This window comes from Ailuropoda melanoleuca, chromosome 16 (genome assembly GCF_002007445.2).
Source record: "Ailuropoda melanoleuca isolate Jingjing chromosome 16, ASM200744v2, whole genome shotgun sequence".
Lineage (NCBI taxonomy): Eukaryota > Metazoa > Chordata > Mammalia > Carnivora > Ursidae > Ailuropoda > Ailuropoda melanoleuca.
Window position 1 is genome coordinate 52328559 of NC_048233.1, and position 15178 is coordinate 52343736.

The 15178-nt window shown below is 44.8% G+C and overlaps 1 protein-coding gene across 8 annotated transcripts in view; it reads left to right on the top strand.

Moving 5' to 3' along the window:
• The window catches only part of NAV2 (neuron navigator 2), a 385459-nt gene that overhangs the window by 175038 nt on the left and 195243 nt on the right, over positions 1–15178 (top strand). For all 8 annotated transcript variants that reach the window (XM_034646084.1, XM_034646086.1, XM_034646085.1 and 5 more), the window contains one exon: positions 3569–3735. In XM_034646084.1, the coding sequence (XP_034501975.1) occupies positions 3569–3735 (167 nt within the window). The remainder of the gene's footprint in view (positions 1–3568; positions 3736–15178) is intronic.

Consider the following 15178-nt stretch of genomic DNA (forward strand, 5'->3'; position numbering starts at 1 on the left):
TCTGTCCTCAGGGTTGAACGGGCCACCTAGCATTCTGCACCATTTTTTATAAGGATGTTAATGTCATTCATGAGGGTTCTGTGTAATGACCTAATCACCTCCCAAAGGCCCCACCTCTTAATGCCATCATACCGGGATTAGGATTTTCACATAGGAATTTGGGGTGGGGGACATAAACATTCAGACCGTAGAAAACTCTTCTTCAATTTGCAGAAAATCTAGTGCCTTCCTCATGATTGCTCATGTACCTTAGGTCCTCAAGGTCGCCTTTGTCTTTGAAATGCTACATTTGAGATCTTATAATTCACTCCGAATTAATTTGGGTGGATTAACTCACTATCCCAAAGAATATTTTGGTTCCCTCATGGGTGGATCCAAACAAGCCTTTTTCCTTACTTCCTACCCACCACACGTTCATTCATGGCCTTTGTGTGTGAGGCAGACTTTGCTGAAAATTTCAGAGGGATGGCGGGGGGCTTGCTTTGGAGCAAGCAACTATTCAAGCCTGTTCACCACAAAACTCAAGTTTTACGTTGTCATAGACACCCTCTGAAACTTAGAAGAAATTACTTGGTCTCCACCCAGTCTTCCCATTTGGTCAAGTTCGAGGAGCTGTCCTGACTAGGGTGTAACAGTGATGGGGGTAGAAGGTGACATGAATCGGCTTGAACTTTAGGGTGGCTTTTGATGCCTAAATATGTGCCAAGCATTCTTTTTCATGTCAGCTGCCTTCAAGGCCTTCAAGAATTCCTTCTCCGTGTCCTAGGAAACTTGGCACAACCCTGCAGCCACTTGAAGGCTATGCCGCTCCCATCAAAGGTGCACCCCCAGGTCCTGACTCAGTGCAAAGAATCTGAGGATGACCACCCATCAGAAACCAGAACTGTCTTAGTTGATCCAAGACCAGGAATGTTTCACTCTGGGGATTGGGGCCTACAGATGGCTCAGAGGTACCCTAAGTATAAGGTCCCAGTCACAGATACTTGGTTGAAACAGTTTCTCTTCTGGAATGTTTCTTAGGGAAATGAGTACTATCTGTCAAAGCCTGGCTTGCCTCTTTGAAAATGTAGATCTCAGACTTTCATATGTTGATTTTTTAAAAAGAGATTTTATTTATTTATTCAACAGAGATAGAGACAGCCAGGGAGGGAGGGAACACAAGCAGGGGGAGTGGGAGAGGAAGAAGCAGGCTCATAGCGGAGGAGCCTGATGTGGGGCTCGATCCCATAACGCCGGGATCACACCCTGAGCCGAAGGCAGACGCTTAACCGCTGTAACACCCAGGCGCCCCTCATATGTTGATTTTTATCTGCTCTCTTCTGATACTTTCATTTAGATCCATCGATTTTCTTAATTTTTTTATTTAATTCTTTTTTGTACCAAAAGCATGTTTCCTTTATTACAATGCTGAGTTCATGTATGAATATATGTTCAGCAGAGAGGATGGGTAGGGGAACTAACATGCATTGAGTACTTAAAATAGACTAGACATTAAGCCCCATTCCAAATGAACAACTATCCTATTGGATAGTTTATTATTCCAAAGTTATCTGATATGGAACAGGAATCTTGGAGAGATTATAATACTGGTCCAGTGTCACGTGTATGAAAAAGCCCATGTTTTATCCATTATCCCACACTGCCTCACAGAGAACTAAATTGCCTACCCAATTCAAGGTTGTACTCATGCCATCTGATTCTTTGATCAGTTTTCTTTCTCTAAAGGCCCTGACTGCCCTGAAAGATCTGTGGTCCAGCCCTGGGTCAGGGCAGTGGGGGCTCTTCAGCAGAAGAGAATGTATCTTTCCCTTCTTGATGCTTTTTGCTTCTGTACTCCTTGCAAATCCCTCACCCTGTACCACTTCATACAGTTGCTGTGACTTCATCTTGGAACAAGTCTATAATCCTTTTCCAGTCCTGTCTGTGGGCATGAAGACTCTCATAGACTATAGCTGGGATAGGGGAGTCCAGCCCAAAGGCCTCTGTGTCTGCACCTGCAGAAGCTCTACCATTAGCTGTGAGTACTCAGCTAAAAATGACTTGGAGGGCTCGCTGGATGCTGTTTGTATTCAACGTAGAACCAAGAGGTACCAAGATCCCATTGCTAGACCTCCTTATTCAGTTGTGCTGGCCACATCTGGTACCCAAATATAGACCCTGGCACTGCTGGTTTTGTACCCCTACTCTGCCTGTCTTTGTGGGGTGAATATTTTCTCCAAACGAGATGGGGTAAATTAACAGAGAAGCAGATACTCGTAGTGCAGTGGAAAGTGCACTTCCCTCTGCCACTTGCGGGGGAGAACTCACCCCCTTCCTTCTCGCCTAGCTCCCAATCAGGGAATTGAGCCACCTTCTTCTTAACTGTATAAATTTTACAGTGCTCTCACACTAGCTCATGTTCTCTGTTTACTCTACAACCATCCTTCTTGCTCAGCCAGCAAGAAAAAGTTTAAAGTGATTGCTTGCTTATATGTAAAATGCTTCCAGACTGCAGACCTCTTTGGTCTTACAGATTTGCATGGGAAGAGAAAGTTGAAAGCTTTATGAGTTGAAAGTTCAGACTTAACACAAGATCTGATGCTAGTCAGCGGAGGTTCCAGTGGCTTTTAAACACAGTTAAGTGGGTTTTAGCTGAAAGATATAACTATTTCATTATTTATTCATCTTTTAACTTTTAATGATTAGAAACAGCCTGCTTAGTAGTCTCTGAACCAAAGTTTCTGATCTGGGGAGTCTTACCCTTAACTCTTGGGAGAGGAGGCTCTAATATCTTTAACATATTACAAAGATGTCTGCTAACTTTATTTCCTAAACCACCCCAAATGAGGTACTTTATTTAAAGAGAAGGTGTATGTTTGTCTTTAGGTTAATGGTTTCCTGCTGGCTCTACAAAAGGAATGTATGATTTTATCCATCTACTGTGCAGAGAAGCTGGGCTTCAGCCTCTAAGTAATGTCTATGGAAACAAGTTGTCAGATGTTGAAGGAAAATGTATGTCTGAACACATGTTTTCATCCAGGCCATAAGTTTTTTCAATGTAGTTGTATTGGGTTCTGCGTGCTAGCAGGTCTCTTTCTGACCATTATAAATTACATCATTTTCTTGACACTGCAATCCTGGATTATGACAAACACCATATTAATACCTACCAGAAGAAATGCACACATAATAAGGTAAAAAAACTTATAGTCTGATATGGCCTTTAAGTTCCACACTTTATAGAATTAGAGTTGACATGGTTTAGCCCTGTTGAAAAGTAAAATTACTCATCCGAGAGAAAAAGGAAGATGAACATTGTATTTCTAATGAGCAAACTCATTCATTTACTTTTCCTTCAGAATTTCTCTTTGCTCAAAGGCAACCTCGGGTTTTGCTGTTGGACTTTGCTGGGGTCATTAGTAGCCTAGATGTTTGTAGTAGTTCCACTAAATCTTTTGATTGGCAAACCTCCACAGACCCAATGTCTTGAATGGTTTCCTTTACCTCCTGCATGGTTGCAGTTCCTTCTTCTGAGACACTGCTGTTCTCCTGAGACTGGATCCATTATTCTGTTGTTTTTGCATTTTAGGCTTCCAGGTCCTACCGCAAGGGTATCCGCTGCAGGCAGCGAAGCCAAAACACGTGGAGGGTCAGCCACTGCTAACAACCGACGCAGCCAGAGCTTTAACAACTATGACAAGTCCAAACCGGTCACCTCCCCACTTCCACCACCACCACCAAGCAGCCACGAGAAAGGTAAGTCCATTTCTTGAGGGTCCTTTTTGGCATCTACCTTTACAGCAGATCCAGTTCCTTTGGGTGAGTTTGGTCAGGATTGGGAGTGGGGTGCAAATAGGATGGTGGGCATGGGCCACAGGACATACTTGGCTGGCAGGAACTTCGTCAGCAGAGGCATTAATGAAGTGGGGGAAATACCTTCATAGTTGCTAGCAGGAAGTATGTTCATAGTTGCTAGCAGGAAGTATGTTCATAGCTGCTAGCAGGAATACCTGTATTCGTTTCAGTGGGGGCCCAGAAGACACCTGACTACAGAGAGAAGCCATACAGCATTTACAATTTGAAAAAAAAACTTTCATAGAACATGCTTTGTATGGTAGATGGTTTTCCAGAAATGCAAGCTTCTTGGAGGGTGCATTGTGTGGTCTGATAAGATTTTTACCCATCAAAAGTGATATAAGGGAAGTTAAAAAGAAGGGCATTTTCACCCTTTGAAAAAGACATGTGGGTCGGCCAAATGAATATCTTGGCTACATATAAGGAATATGCAGCATTATTCTTGGTGTTCTGATGATGTAACTTTTACCAAAAGAGGATATGACTTTTTGCTATACATAGCCCTGAGATTTTAGGATGGGGGGAAAGGTGAGTCGCGCAGTGCGGGCTATTGCACAGAAGGTAGTGAAACAAACCTTCGCTTGCTTCAGTCTGTGTCTCGTGGGACATTGGAGAAACTGAGTCAGCGTAGAAGACGCTATGGTAAGAGGCAGAGCCCTCTTTCATTCCTCCCAGGCAAAGGGGTCTAGACTTCTTGGGGGGAGGGGGGCATGCCCAAATCTCTTGGAAGCATTTTCTACCTGGTAGGATTTGTCCTAGATGTGCCCCTTACTCCCCCAAGACCCAGGAGAGCTGCCTCCCACTCCCTAAAGTGCTCCAAGAGCCTGGACAGCCCTCCCACTGTGAACGAGCCTCCCTGACTTACCCCTCCAGCCCAGGATGACTTGGTTCAGTGGAGCTGTGTTTCTGCCCTTCCCCCACCTAGAATACTTGAGAAAATATGAAGGAAATTTTTGTATGGCTGACATATATGGCAGAAGGTTTTGCCTACAGGGCATTAGAAACCCTGCAACTAGCAATAGGATGTCTCAGCCAGCCAAGATTCTTTGTGATCCAGCCCTTGGCTTCTGCCTTAAGGAAATCATTTTTCTTCTTCTCTCTTTCCCCCTCTTCCCCTCCCTTCCTTTTCTTTTCTTCAACTATACCCAAGCGTGTTCTTTTCAAAAACGTGTTCTTTTCAAAAGTGTGTTCTTTTTAAAAGTGTGTTTAAATTGCAAAAATAATATATGCTTGTAAAATGGTACAAGTACATATCACATAAAAGTTCTTCTTTGCGTGCTCCCTGAAGGATACTAATATAAACCGTCCTATGTATATTCTTCTGGAACTAATTTCAAAGTACATTTACACACACACACACACACACACACACTATATTTATATATATATATATATATATATATATGTAGATAGAGATATATAGAAAGGTGTTTTTTATGTCAATAAATAAGAGCTACATTTTATTGAGTACCTACTGTGTGCCTCACTGAATCCCCCAACAAGCTATGTTGTTATCCCCGTCTTACAAGGGATGAGACTCGGGCAAAGGGAGGTTAAATACTTGCTGAGGCCACACCAGAGATGGTAAGAGGTGGAGTTGGATCAGGACCCAGGCACCTTCGTTCTAGAACCATGATTAATATTGTGCTTTTCCTGCAAGCAGAAAAGAAATGCTCAAAGCCTTGCCTATTGAAGGCTGGAGACATGTAGGTTGAGCAAGAGGGGGGAGCTAAGAGCATGTGGGGGACAACCTGTGCAGAGCCCTCTGCTGGGCCATCCCGTCCTTGTCCCATGGTCATCCGGGGAGAAGCTGTCATAAAAAAAAAGTCTCAAGGATGGATGTGAGACCAATATCCAAAAGATTGAGAAAAGAAAGAAAAGTTCTTCATGGATAGAACAGATAGGGGATGATGAAGGGTTGGCAGCTGGGATGTTGTCCCAGAGCCTACCACCGATGGAGGGCCACTCAGGCAGCCCACCAGGTGCTGGCTAGCTGTGCTGGGATGGCCACCAGTCTGCCCCTGTCCTGGGCAGGGGCTGCCATATGCACACTGAGCAGCCAGAGAGCCATCTCCTGTCAAAGATCAGTGGCTACGAATACTAATGGAGGCATTGCCTAGGGAAGGACTGTGCGATGGGAAGAAAGTCAGACTTATTTATTGAGCAGGTATTATCTGCCAGGGACTTTGATGGTCACTGTGTCACTTGATCTTTACAAACATTCTGTGTGATAAATATTATTAACCCAGTGTTACAGATAAACGAGGCTAACTGAGATTTAGTCACTAGGCCCCCCTGGTAGTTGAGCGCTGGAATTCATATCGAGGTTTGACTCCTGGATTTGAACTCGGCTCTGTCCTGTCCCCTGGGAGGTCACAGTGAGAATCAAGTAAGGTAGTGTGAGGGTATTTTGTGAGCTGTGACTCTCTCAAAATCCACTGAGGATTCGCTCTCGGAATGATAAAAATAACCGACTGGGGTTCCCGGTGCACCGAAGGGTGCTTTTATTTTCCCTCTCCAGTGCTGGAGAGCGTAGGTAAAGCAGGCATGGGGCAGACCCGGGTATTTTTAGACTAACGCTTTCCCACCATCCCAAGGTGAAGGGACAGTGCGATTTTACCTTCAGGGGCCTTTGTATTTCCTCCTCCTTGCTCACGGACCCTGTGTCCTCCGTTGCATCTGACCTTGATTGCAGCTTATGAGGTGGCCAGATCCATGCAACATAGGATGTGTGGGGAGAGAAGTAGCTCCACCACCTGGCCATGTGGGAGGTGCACCAGGTTCCCGGGTGCCTAAGATAGCATCCCTCGTCTTGAGAAGTCTTGGAGAGACGCGCACTAGCGAGCAGATAAATTATAGCTTAGTGTGGTTGGTGCTGTAGTTGAGGTACGGACTGCTTTCAGATGAGGTAAAGTCCACCATATGATGTCATGACCTGTCCTTCTAGAAGCTTTCTTGTGAGTCAGCCAGGCCCTGAGAGCATCGCGTGCTGGCACTTCACTGTCAGGTAAACCAGTTCACACGGTTGTGTACGTGACCCGTTGGGCCAGAATTCCTTCTAGGAATTGATCTAGTCACACCAGTAAGGGGGATGAGAAATTCAGTATTCTGTCAATAAATGACAAAAATATTTCAACACTGAGTCCTGATTTTTTCCAAAAGGATAAAGAGGAGTAAAAGGAAATTTTTTAACAGGGAACTTTTCCAAAGCCCGGGAGCAGTTAATTCTTTGTGAGGAAATACTAAAAGATTGCTCTTGAAATCACGCCCAAAGAGGCAAATGCCCTCCTGCCGTGACCAGATTTAAAATTTGGTTCTGATCACACTGAACAGTCACCTGAGATGTCAAACAGAAGAAAAGTAATAGGTGTATAAAATACTTAACAGTGAGAAAAAACCTGGGGACACAATCTATTAGCTCATTCCGTGAGGTGACCAAGTACATGGTTGGTTTATAAAACCCAGGAGTGTCCCTGTACAGCAACATAACCTGTTTGTTTTCCTGAAGACTCACATCTCAGATTTTGCCTGCGAGGGGTGGAGGAAAGTCTACAGATCCTCAGCCCTTAGGAAAACCTGCTGGTTGTTGCGTAGTCGTCACTGGCGTGGTTAGGTTTGTCTTTGGCTCCGTCCTCTCGCTCCTGCGGGCAGCGGCCAGCACAGCCTCGCCTGGCCCGCGGGATGTGGTGAGTAGGATCCCCTGCAGAACGTCTGTCAAGGGATGGCTTGGAAGCACGAGCGCTCCTCACGTCCTCTGTTGTCTCCCAGCGGCTCTCGGGCTCCAGAGAAGAATCCCAGATTCTCAGGGAGAGGAAACAGCTGTCATGTTCAACATTCGTGACATTATCTTTTCCTTGCATTCCCTCACTTACAGCCTCTGAATGGGGTAGCCCTGCCCACAGTCTCCTACATTTCTGAAGTGTTCGGTCCATCAGATGAGTTTGAAACGTTTAGTGTTCCTAAACTAAATTCTATGCAAATGGAAGATGTTCTCTCCTGAGTGATAGGGTTTTCTTCATTTTGGAGAAAGCATATCTTTATGATATTTTCATGATACAAATCATCCTATAAAAATTGTCAGACAACACAAGGGTATGGAAAGAAAGGGAACTCTACATAACCCTGCCTCTTGGAATTCACCCCTGTTTATCACTTGGTTTATATTCTTCTGTATTTTCTTTATGCATATACCATCACATTTTGATAAATGTTTCCTCATGTTGAGTGTATGCTGAGTACAATTCTGAGGGCTGCATAAGTAATAATTTAATTCTTACAGGAGCTCTGTGCCTACACACACATACACTCACACGCATTGTATAGGATTTAAAATCTAAAGAAAATCAACGAATCATGGCCAGCCTTTTATAGGGTTTTCCCTAATAACTGCAAAGCACGCCATTACATGAATTTACCTTAATATTTTTAACTACTTTCATTTCGGTTGCTTCTACTTTTTTGATGTTCTAAGTACTGACATTAAATCCTCATGTCTTTCTTGCGTGTATACACCGTTTCAGCGGAGTTGCTGCATAAAGGGTATACACACGTTACAGCTGTTTTAACATTGCCAAATGTTGCTTCCAGCAGGTTATACCTATGTCTGTTCCCATCGACAATGGGTGAGAGGCTAGTTTCCCTACACGCTTGACACCACTTCTGCTTTCATTCTCTTGGGCAAAAAATACTCTGTCTTTGAAATGAGGCAAATTACTTTAAGAAGCTGAAAGAGCAAGATCATTTGCTTAAAAACTGGCCCTTTTTTACTGACGTTTTGCTATGAATTACAACTAGTGACCTTGTCATAGTCAGAAAGCACTTGGGTTTGAGAGCAAGCTGCCTGCCAACTAGTGTGACCTCACTCGAGACACTTAATTTCTCCAGGCCTCAGTTTCCCCTTCTGTAAAGTGAGTCTGAGGTCATCCGTCACCAAGCCACTGTGAGGTGTGAATGCTTGTTTTCGCTGGCCTTTGGCCATGTCTAGTGGGAAGCCCCATCAGTGCTTTCTGAGACGTTTTCTCCCCTGGGCCTCATTCTGTGTCATTTTCTTCCTCTTGTTCACTCCAGCCTGTCAGGGTAGGAAAGAAGAGCCAGACATGGGTGGAGACAGAGTTCCACAGCCTTCAGCACTATGTCCTGTGTGAGTAACATGGGAGCCATTGATTTGGAATCTCTGTAAACTTGTCACTTTATGGTTGGTGAAGCAAGTTATTTGTCTAAGTTAATGATTAAAAGAGGTAACCGTGAAGAAGTTGCCCATTGCCCACCATTAACCAGGATTCTGACCTAAAATTACAGATGAGATGGGATTAACTCAGTGGTCCAAGTCACACAGAAAAGAATACGGTTGGGTGCCTCCGTTTCCAGTTGTTTCTCTCATTTGTTTGTTTTGTCACTCCTTATGTCCGGCATCGGGCTTGTTGTCATGACTGAGGGGACTGAGACGCAGACGCTGCTTTCCAGGGCTGTCAGCCTCAGGGGAGGGGCGGTGCTCACAAGTCCTAGAAGAGAAAGGTCGTGAGGAAAAAGATGGACTTAGCCAGGAAAGCTCCAGGAAGGCTCCAGGAGGACTTGAGAGGAGTGATAGCATTTGCAGTGACGTCCAGCTCCAGATTTTCATGGAGAGAAAGCGAGGGGAAGGCTGGGAAGAATCGATTCATCCTACTGCTTGGGTCCAGGTGTTAATCTGACAGGACATCTGTTGGGGTCACTATGTTAATAAACTCATGTCCTGTGGAGGACTTCCGGAGGGGAAACTTCTACAAGATCCTTTCAGCGGTGGGGTAGGGCCTCCCTTGGCCATCAGGAGACCCCTGCCATTCCAGAGCTGTTATCCTCGGCCAAGGACAGCTCGGGTGCCTGTCCGTGCTCAGTAGGTGGTAATCATCTCCGTTTGGTAATCGGCTGTGAGGTTGCCTTGAGCCTCCAAGCAGAAGCCATAATTGTCTGAGGGCTTAAAAAGTCAGCTTAAAGGTTTGGACCAAGGAGGTATTGCTGGATTTAAAGGAGTCTCTGGGGGATCATCAGGAAATGGAATTCAGTGAACTGTTAGTTCAGCCATTGAGGCTAGGCAGGCAGGACGAATTAAAAGCTACCAAACTTAGGGACCTCACACACGGCACTAGAAGGAAAAAACAGCCTAGCAAGTGTTTGAGAAGTTGTACTGGTCTCTTGGGCCAGCATAGAGTTACCTGGGGAGGAAATGTTGAGGGCCCGACAATTAGAGTAAGTGTTTACATTGAAGCAGACAACTGTGTTTGAGGTCTGGCCTTGCCACTTTCCACAAGTATGGCTTTTTGGGGCAAGTGCAGTGCTCACTGGGGCGTCTGCTCAGGGTCCCCCTCAGAGGACCATCATAAGCCACATTTGGCACTGTCCTGCTCAGGATACAGACAGGAATCGCAGGGCAGTGAAGTGTTTCTCTTCCATAGGAATGATCCTGTTTACAGCAGTCCACATAGCCATCCAGGAGCTGTGGCTGCCCCCGCCCGTTTGAGGGAACACTCAGGTGTGATGATACAAGACTCACACAAGGCAGGTGCAAGAGTCACTGTAGCTTAAAAGCGCATGCCCCCTGGGAACCAGTATCTCTTGTAAAAACGCCATACGCACAACTTCTAGGCTTCCCGCAAGGATTAGGTCTGCATAGTAGTCACAGTACTTGGAGATCCCAAAATGTTGGTGTCCCCCAAGAGGTATTTATACTTCATTTATAGCTCTTCCCAGTCCAGCTGTGGTGTAACTATCATGGGTCATTTTTACCATGAGCAATGTTGCTTAGGAACATAGCTGACATTCTATCTTTATCAAGTTTCCAGGGGAACAGAGTTACAAGGTTAACCGAAGGCTAAATTCTCATGCAGAAGGGGGAAAGATTTTGTTAATCCTTTTCCAACAGTAGGTCAGCTCACCTCTCAGACATTCAGTTTATTTATGTGTGAAGTGGCATCAGGCTGCCCTAGCCCAAATGATGGTAGACAGTCAGATGTGAAGTATTCTCTCTAATTTTTGGTATAGCACAACTCATATGCTCTGTCCTTGTTGCCTCTGAGTGTGGACATCACTATGAAATATTATGACTTACTGTTTCCTGATAGCTGGAGCTTAGTGATGTTGTGGGTTTCATTTGCATGGTGTGAAAAAATTGCCAAGTTCTGGTTTTCTGAAATATCGTATAGTCAGTTCATTTGCTGTCCGTTAATGGTGCCCTTTCATAAGTGGGCAGGTGGAGGTTAATGGCTTCTGCATAAAGGCTAGTTTTATTTTTTTAATTTTCATTTCACACCAGTTTCCTTTTGTTCTAAGCAAAGTATGGACATTGTCTAATTGAATAGAAGAAAGTCCAAAAACACATGGTTTCAGGTCTCCCAAATAATGCCTCAAAACAGTAACATTGTTCCACTCCGACACAGTGCCTGCAAATTGACCATGTACAATCCAAGAGGGGACAGCATGGTGGGTCTCTGTTAATTCTGAAGCGTGCAACTCAAGTCCCATGGTCTGGTGGGACGGTACACTCAAGACTCTGGACTGTTGTTTTTCAAGGTGTGAATAATGGACCATGGACACCAGCATCCTTTGTGGTAATTGCTGGAAACACAAATCCTGAGGCTTTGTGAGCCTCATCCTTCTAAGTCAGACTTCTCAATGAGAGCCTGGAAATCCACATTTTGCCCCCTAATATTCTTAGAGCCCTGAAATCTGAGAACCCCTCTCCCAGGAGGCCTTCTGGGTCACCTTTGAATGGGCATGCTGCCTTCCAACTGTTCTTCTGTTCTCAGCAACCACTTTGGAGCGCGTTGTTACTGGGAATGGCGTTAATGTGGTAAGACACCTAGGCTAATGCCTGGCATACAGCAGGAGCTTGGTAAAGAGGAAACCATTTAAATTTGCATATATGTTTTTTGTACCTAAATTTAAAATTGTTCTCAGAGCCAGTAACTTATCCTGGGTAACTTACCTGCTTGCCAAGGTCTTTGTATCTTCTTTTGGTTTCATTCTGTTGCCTCACTAATCTTCAGTGAAATTCTTATTGTAATTTTTTTTTTTTGGAGAGTTGGGGGAGGGGGCAGAGGGCAAGGGAGAATCTTAAGCAGACTCCACGCCCAGCGAGAAGCCCTACATAGCGCTCGATCTCACTACCCTGAGATCATGACTTGCAATCACGAGTCAGAGGCTTCACCAACGGCACCACCCAGGTGCCCTTCTTATTGTAATTTTTTTTAAATTTCAATATTACTTCATTTCAGTTGAGCTAATAGAAAGCAAGGAAAAGGATTTCGATCCCCTATTTAGCCTGGAAACACAAAAAAAGGAGCATCGCTGTGGGATCTAGATATGGTAGCAGAGGTAATGCGATGCAGGGAGGTGTTTGAAGGGGAAAGTCAGCTCGCCCTTCCTCTGATTGGAGAATCACCTTCTGGCTCTTTCTCTGCTCGGCACTGGAAGCGCCTGTTGTTATTTTATAAGAGCGCTATCCTATTCAGAGGAAAGAAGAAGACTAGTAAAGCTTCCCAGCCGTATTCCATCCTCACTGTTGTCCTTAACCTGTAGCATTAAATTAAAGTCAGACATGAAGGTGAAGGACATGGTATCTGGTATAGTCTCTCTGGCCACCTTTGGGAGCCATTTTCTGGATCTACTGTGTAATTCAGAAGATCCTTCAGAGGAGAAGATGCGCCAGTCCTTCTAATGTGGGAAACGCATAACCGTGAATGCCAAGGCCACCTTTCTTGCAGAGAAGGAATAAGAAGGATATAAGCGTGTTTGCTTTCCCCTACATGTGGATGTGTTTCAGAGCCCATTTGGCTCTGCTATAGATCCTGTTTCTAAAATACGATAAACCTGGCTTTTTGTAAGAGAATGAATGAGTAGAGAAGAGGAGAGAGAAAATAAACCATTTCGGAAGATGAAATATCTATTTGATTGGTTTGTGTCAGGAATAGAAAATGCCTCGTTGATGTTCATTCAATCTTCGGGGAATAAATTTCCGCATCTCTTTGGCTTCCATCTGCTGTGTGCAAAGCGTCACACATACGTGAATTCAGTCTAATGTCAAGGATCATTGGTACAGGAAAGTATGTATGTTTCTGGGGGCTTTCATCATTTTTACCCAGGTGTCATCTGCAGCCAGGGCTTAGTTATCATTCATGTAAATGTTGTTTTAAATATTTAAGTATTTGACAGAGTTTATTAGCACGGAAGATACATACATTCTGGGATAAATGCAGTTACCTTTTCCCTGAGCACACATGGCCCCTATTCACAACACACAGAAAGAAGACTGTTCTGTTGAAATGGACAAGAACAGAATGCCGGTAAGAACCAGGAGAGAGCTGCTGAGCAATAGAACTTGACAGCTAGCGTAGCTGCAACAACTCGACGGAAGTTGCTTGTGCATGCATGCGTGGCTGGCTGCTGTCTGTGCTGAGGGCTTGGCATTCTCAGGCTTAAACGGACCTCATGGATAAGACGCCTGTTTCTCCACTGTAGCCCGCCTTCACCATTCTATCAGTGTGTATCCCATCAGGATACCAACACATAACACATATTCCTGGCAACCTGTCTTCTCCTGATGAGAATGACAAATGAGGGGGTCCCATGGAGAATATTTTCCAAGATAATGGTCACAAGACAGCCACATCATGGTAAGAGTGATGCACAGGCCATCTGCAGGTATCAGGCCGAGTTAATGGTCATGCTGCAGAGTGGTTCATGCCAAGGCACTGTGGTCACGGTGTACATTCTTAGTCTCCTAGGAGCTCCTGTCATGAATTCTTAGCTGCAGCCATACTGATTCATGTGATTAGCAAGGCTCCCCGAACTTTGTGGCAATTTCAGATACTAGCTGCTACTAGCTGCTGTTGGAAATGAGTGGCCTGGCCTACTTCCGTCCTAAGAGCAAAGGTAAAGAAGGCCCCTCAACACCTCATGCTCCCTTTGCCTTTTTCAAAATGAGAGAATCAGAGCATTTTTATGAAATGTGAAACGGAGCGGGGAATCAGTGACTTAGAATAACTCATGGGTAAAGCGGTTTTATAAAACAACTTTGGCTCAGGACCGCCCAGACATTGAGTCTCTGCTGCCCCCTACTGCCCATGTTGTGTATATCGTGTCTCTGGGTAGACTCGGTTTCCAGCCTGACACTCTCAGGGCACTCTGTTGGGGAGGATAATGACTTGAGATTGTCCAAATGTTCTCTTCCAGACAGGGTCTCCCCACGTTTGTTTCCTCAGTTTGAGAGAATGCATGTGGATGGAAGAAAACCCACGTTGTGGGCACGATCCAGTTCACGCGGCGTGAAGAACTGACAGCAGGCCTGAGCTAAAATCATCTCCACAGGGCCATCCACCCCCTCCCTTCAACAGCCACCAGCTGGGAGATTTAAGAATCCGGTTTAGCCCTGAGAATAAGGATCTAGGAAGGCACTGGTTGATTTTTGCTGCAAGAAAAATTCTGCTAGATTTGGCTTTATTTTTAATTCCAATGAGACTTTCCAGTATGGAGCGTGTGATTCAGCCTCCTTTTGCATTCATGTACTTGGAACTCAGTCTTTGGTCTTTTTAGCACATTATTGGGTGCCTTCTAGATCTCCAGCATCATGCTAGCCACTAAATACTCAAAAGCGAAAAAATCCATCATCATCTTCGCCTTCATGGAACTTAGTCTGGTGGCAGAGACTGATATTAAGCCACAGATAATCTCATGCGATTTTTGTGTTAACTGCTTTTAAGAAGATGAGGTGCTGTGAGGGAGTGTAAAGGAGAGATGAAGCCGGTTCTGTGGACGGAGTAGAAGCTCGTCCAGGCAAGACCCAGAGACGACGTCTTCAGGGCTCCACTGTGCGCAGAACACCCACTCCCTCACACAGTGGGTAGAAACAAAGGATGTTTTAGGAAACAGTTTTATAGACAGAGGTCGGTTTCCTTTTAGAAATCGAAGTCTATATCCTGGGTGAGGTGTTTTTTTTTTTTTTTCCTTCTCTCTCTTTCTCTGGTCACAGAGCGAACTAAAAAAATTAGAGACTCAAACGTTCCCTGCATATTTTTAAAAAGAATGTATTCACCTTTGCCTTCTCACAGTTGAACAGGGCCTCGTGGGAGTAGGGAATTTCCTGACCTCCCAGGAACAGAAACAGAGGCTAGATAGTCACTCACGGAAGTTACTAAAGGTGGGGTTTCCTGTATTAGCAAGTAGACTGGGGTAGATAGCCTCTAAAATCCCTTGCAGAGGGAGGACTTGATTATCCTAGGCAGAGCGTACAGTTGGTATGATTTTACTGGGTTCTGGAGAGTCCTGGTGACGACACCTATCCCTCACAGTTGATTAGCGTTCCCAGAGGCTC